Below are 6035 nucleotides of genomic sequence, written 5' to 3'. Positions count from 1 at the left end.
ACAACTTGTAAGGTAATGTGGTGTTGTGACTTCTATCGCACATAATTGGTGCAGATTCCAATCTGACACTTTGCATCTATTTTTTCAATTAATTTTAACAAGCCAATTTTGAGCCGACACGAGCTAAACATGAACAAGAATATTTAAATCGAGGCGAGCATGAACATCTTGTTCAGGAGCCAATTTTGAACGAGCCGAACAAGAGCCAAGCTTGAGCTTGCCCTAGCTCGGCTCGTTTACAACCCTAGTTGTACAACTCATGCTATTTAAAAAGATATAATTTTAAGGAGTGAGACTATAAAAATTAGTTAACATCCAATATTCTTATACAGATACATTCATGTCCTTTTTAATTCTTAAATTGGAAACAAGAAAGGTGAACCTATATAATTTTTTTATGTGGATTTTCATCGAATACACTTAATTCCTCTCAGTTTTGCATATTTAACATCTATAGATTCCATTCACCCACCGCCCTATTCTAACCGCACAAAGATAGACATTGTTCATTAGGTTGGTGCAAGGAGATAAGTAATCATCTAGTATGAGGTAGAAGCTATTATATTGTCGAGATGGTGTCACAAGTGGTATTGCCCGTCGAATAGAACTGCCCTATCTAGATTGAAGGATTCAATTAGGTAGTTGGTGTCTTTGTGGATTGATGAGTATTTTGTATTCGTGAAAATGGCTAGAATGGTGAAGAGTGATTTTGTGCTTATTTAGAAGCATAAGGAGTTGCGCATGAGAATAAGTATTGATAAAGACGACCATGTAGCTCTGTCAGAAGGATCAAATGAGAAGAAGTATTTGTATAGTTCTTGTGGATCAGTAATGGTACGACTTGTAGTACCATAAATCTCTTGTCAAATATGAAAAATAGCCTAAAGTTGAATGTTTAGCTAGCTTGAACACACGCTACCAATATCGTCAAACTGGCTATGGCTAGTATTTCGCTGTGCTTAGCCATTAGACTTTCAAGAAACAAAAATTAATTGAAGCTTATTTTTAGGAGACTGAAGGTGGACAAACGATGATAGAATCAATCGTTTCAACCCCTACTCAAAGACAACCAAGGCAGTATGTTTGACGATGAGTTTATGCCCTTGCTCATAAAGAGCTTGAAGTACTTATTTTTGTGGATATTGATATTGAAAATAATTGATCAAGTGTTGTTATAGCCAGTAGTATATTGAAATGTCATCTTACATGAACAATCTTTCTACAATAAGTTAGAAGCGTGTTTGACATTGATGCTCATTCTGTGTGATTTTTATTTGGTGTGATTTTCTGGTAGTTGTAGAAATGCATAGCCTTCCCTTTTTGTCATATATTGGCAAATGAGTCATCCCAGTCATATGTAATGAGCCATAGTATACAAGTTTGGATGATGTACTTTTTTTAAGTGGCGAAGATTGTAATGTCTAGTAATATTGAATCGGCTAGGATGGATTCATGCTGTTACACATGGAGAAAAAAGGGAGATGCAACAGAAGATGAGTCGAGGTGGTAGGAGGTTGGTTCATTGCTTATTAAAAGCATTGAAAGATGAAGACAAAGGGCGGGGCAAAGACAAAAGAAAGGGAGACCGGGCGAGTCTGGATAGGAGACGATGGTGTTTGAGGGATCAATCTTTGTGTGATCGATATCGAGTAACGAGTTTGGGAAGGCTTAGCAAGTTTGATTGTTGGCAAGCACGGGCAACACAAGATAAAGCAATGATTTATAATTCCGCATGGAAGCGACAGACATCGGGCTCGAACAGAGCACATGAGCAGCGATGCACGAAAATAAATAGGAACAAAGGGCATCCAAGTGCATTCATGTGCATGCAGCAGACAAAAACGATATTTATCATGTCACTCGCAAGCTAGGAGCTATAACAAGCTTGAGTAAACCAACATGTTCTACCAACCGTGGCTGAAGGTGATGATGATAGGAGTCACATAAATTTTACCTTCTCTGTACCGGACGGGAGCAAATTAAGCTTCAATGGATTTAATTAAAGGTTTTAAGGGAAATGAATTCTAAATTAATTAAATTTCATTTATGTTTAAATGATTTTCTTAATAATAATATACAGTAAAAACTGTTAAATTTGTAAAAAATATTAGACATTAACTTGAAGAATTTAAGGGTTTGATTTATGCAAGTGAATACAAATAATTATAATAATAATTAGGATTAAATTTATAAAAAATTAAAAAATCTTCATTTATAATAGTTATTAAAATTTAAAGATTGATTTCATTGTTCGATAATCTATTCTCTCTTTGAAAATTCCAAGAATTCGAACCCGGTCATGACAGTTGAGAATAGTTTGTGTTCTTGGATGTGAAAATTGAATTTATTTTCCTGTTTCTTAGTTGTTATTCGTTTTTTTCTTAAAATTTGTTCTCTTTTTCATGTAGGCAGTTGAATTGGGAAGGAAGCTGCTCAGCCAGCACTTCTTCAGACATGTACTTGAGTAAGTTTTTTGAATAGCAATATCTTCGTTCTTTTGTATTGTGGAATTGATTTGGGGCTATACTTTTTCCTGTTAGTTGTAGTTATGTTTCATTACTACATTTTCCTCTGACTTGCAGCGACGACATCTTTGAAGATGGAAGCCACTTGTATCGTTTTTTGGAAGATGACCCTACCATAATGACTCAATGCTACAATGTTTCGAGGGATAGAATTGATGTTCAACCTAAGCCTATAATTGAAATCTCGTCAAACTTAAGATTGCTGTCCTATGGTATTTTTGAGGCTTATGTATCTGAAGGTGGAAATAATGTTGACTACAACAGCATTCATCATTCTGAGGAGTTCAAAAGGTGGGCTTCAAACTTACCATAAAGAGAATAGTGAAACCTTGGTGAATAAAATGTGGGCTTGTAACTTAATCTTTGCTGCGATGGTACCTTTCATTTTCCCTCATTTTCAATAATTTTTTTAAGCTTTTTTAATTATCCAGAAATAATCCATTCTGCTCAGTAGTTATATGACTTTAAGCAGCCTTCTTTCCTCTACAGAATTTTTTTTTCTACCCAGAATTTCAGCAGACACCCTTCAACTATGAAGACATCAGAATTGACCAAAACTATGTATTCTGGTCTTTTGCGGCCTCTTGTGAAGACTAAATCTAAGCCCATATATTTTGTCATCTGTGGAAATTTTGGTTTGATTTGCCATCATTCAATTCTTCCTACCAAACTTCTGTTTAACTGGCTGCATCATTTGATTCCCATAGATCATGCATTTAATATTTTTTTATAATTTACATTTTGCATTTGCATCTCCATCTGAATAACTTGATTTTATGGTGAGTTTCTTTTTTTTTAATGAAGTGTGAAGTAGAGGAATTTAATAAAAGAAAGCTTAATTTTGATGGTTTTAACTCTTTTTTTTTTTTTGCATGGAGTTGGCTGGAGTTATCTATAACACCAACTGTGTTTTTTTTTTTTTCTCTATATTTTCTTTATTGCTTCTTTTTTCTCTGAGGGATGCCCTGTAAGCGTTGGCCGTAGCTTAAGCGGGACCTATCAGTTACCTGTAAGCTACACATTAGGAATGCATTGACGAATTGATGATGGTGGTCAAGAGCATGGCTTTCCCAAAACTAAATACAAATGTTGTTTGACTTGTCTAGATTTTTTGGTAGGTACCTAAGAGTTATAGAGGAGCTTGAAAGAGTTGATTTGGAGATCCTATCAAGGGAAGAAAAGCTTGCATTTTTCATAAACCTATATAACATGATGGTTATTCATGCCATATCTATATATGGTTTCCCTGTTGGACCCTTGGATAGGAAAAAGTTTTTAGGAGATTTCAAGTATGTTATAGGCGGATGCTCCTACTCCTTATCTGCTATACAGAATGGTGTTCTACGAGGCAACCAACGGCCTCCATACAACCTCACCAAGCCTTTTGGTCCTAAAGACAAACGTTCCAAGGTAATTTTTTTTCAACAATATATTTTATTCTTTCAATCATTCTCTACTATCTTCAAATATTCCCAATCTAAAGCATTGTTTTTTCAAATAAGCTCACTTGCCAGATTAGTTGGTTCCAACTGTTTGATACCTGTATTGCTCCTTTCTGTAAAACCAAAACTTACATTTTAAACAAAATTTTTGGAGGAATTGTTATCATCAACTTGTCTTAGCTATATCCATAGATTGCCCTTAGCGATGTCCATTAGAATCCTGGTATATACATATGTTAGCACACCCAAACGTGATAATAAAAAATGCAGATAATTATTTGGGCTTTGCTCGTCAATTCATTTACAAATGCATAAGTTTTGTAATGATTTTCAACATACGTGGGAAGCCCTTACGGCCATCAAGATCTAAGCTTTCATCAATCATCATTTGAAATAGCTTATTAGTATAGAGTCACAATGGAACATAAGCAGATGCTTGAATCGAAGAGAGGGGAAGAAGGGGAGAGGAAGTAATCCGTGCAAACTACTTTGGTTCTTGGAGGACATGTTCACAATTAATAATGCATTTTTTCATTCAATAATTGTAAAACTCCTTGCTCTTAGATCTCTATTTATTGTTTTAGGGTATTTGTTTTGACCTTTTATTGTCGGTCAAGTTTCCATTTTTTTTTAATGCTGAAAGCAGAAATTTCATGATAGATGTATTGCTCCGATCAACAAAGTACTTTTTTTGTTTGAATCAGGTGGCTCTTCCCTACCCAGAACCGTTGGTACACTTTGCATTGGTATCTGGCACCTGTTCTGGGCCTGCTCTGAGGTGTTATTCACCCAACGACATAGACAAAGAACTTGTTGAGGCTGCACGCATATTTCTGAGGAATGGAGGGGTTGTTCTTGATGCTGAAGCCAAGGTTGTCTCAATCAGCAAGATTCTGCGGTGGTAAGTTACAATCCATTCACATTTTAGCGCCCCTTTTGACTTTTTTAAGATCCAAAATTGCACATTAGAAATACGTCTGCACCGATCTTGAGAAAATCTGATGGATCATGTGAGGAGGGTTGTTGTACCATCATTCGTCATTACGCAAGTCGACCTTTAGAGCCAACCGAATGAAGGACTGACCGACCAAAGGAACACTGCGCCCCACATTGATGCCTACGAACCACATTTGCCGTTGGAAAATTGTCAGCAACCTCTTGGAGGAAACACCTTTTATGGACTCATCGGCCAAAGGAAGTCTAACCGTTAGATTAAGATAATGAATCCTTCGCCTGATGGAACAATCCTTCCCAAGGGTAATGAGTCTTCCCAACGGGTCTCCTCGAAAAAGGCAGCCGAAGCTCGTTCAACCGACCGAATAACTTATGGCCAACCGAATGAATGCCGATCTGGCAGTTCTAAATACGGAGTGATGCCAAGGGCAATTACAAATATGAAACGAATCCAACACAATTATAAGGTCAAAATATGTCAGATTCAGTTACAAATATGTAAAAGTGTAACGGTTCATAAATGATGGTAACGACCCCATTTAAGGGTATAATCGTGTAATTTGATAGACCTCACCTACGATTTATAAATAGGAGGGTGTTTTCACTAAAGGGGGACTATTGCAAATTTTTTAAAAAAATTGGGCATTATTTATCTTATCTCTTTTTTCTTTCCTTCGACTAATGCTCTATTCATTAGGTGTGATCTACATGACAATTTAGAATCCAATATCCTAAAAGGTGTGGTGAACAAGGAGTCATTCCTTCAACAAGACAAAGAGCACATCCGGGCGAAGGAACACATCAAGGAGAAGCCTCCAATGTGGACTTCGTTCGGGAATTTGTGCAAAAACTAATTCAAGAATTCCATGATCGGATGGCTTGTCAAATTGTGGAATTGTCCCGAGTGTTGCTTGAAGGAAGGGTGCAGCCTCTCCCGCAACTTGATCAACCAGAACCCAATTAATGACCGACCAAAAGACTCAAGATCGTTGAACTTTTTCTTGAATATAATATCAGAAGAATTTCCTTAAGAGAGCATTCTACGTCTCATTAATTCGGATGGAGAATGTCTGAATTTCTTGATTATACGTCCACCTCAAGCTTCTTCTCATGG

At 36.5% G+C, this 6035-nt stretch overlaps 1 protein-coding gene across 2 annotated transcripts in view; it reads left to right on the top strand.

Annotated features, from left to right (window-relative positions):
• The window catches only part of LOC110021607, a 28205-nt gene that overhangs the window by 10474 nt on the left and 11696 nt on the right, over positions 1 to 6035 (top strand). For both annotated transcript variants that reach the window (XM_020720168.1, XM_020720167.1), the window contains exons 3-6: positions 2409 to 2464; positions 2583 to 2816; positions 3644 to 3935; positions 4672 to 4868. In XM_020720168.1, coding sequence (XP_020575827.1) covers positions 2409 to 2464; positions 2583 to 2816; positions 3644 to 3935; positions 4672 to 4868 — 779 coding nt within the window. The remainder of the gene's footprint in view (positions 1 to 2408; positions 2465 to 2582; positions 2817 to 3643; positions 3936 to 4671; positions 4869 to 6035) is intronic.

This window comes from Phalaenopsis equestris, unplaced genomic scaffold (assembly GCF_001263595.1).
Source record: "Phalaenopsis equestris unplaced genomic scaffold, ASM126359v1 Scaffold000136, whole genome shotgun sequence".
In the NCBI taxonomy this organism is placed as follows: domain Eukaryota; kingdom Viridiplantae; phylum Streptophyta; class Magnoliopsida; order Asparagales; family Orchidaceae; genus Phalaenopsis; species Phalaenopsis equestris.
This window is presented reverse-complemented; position numbering and strand designations above follow the sequence as displayed.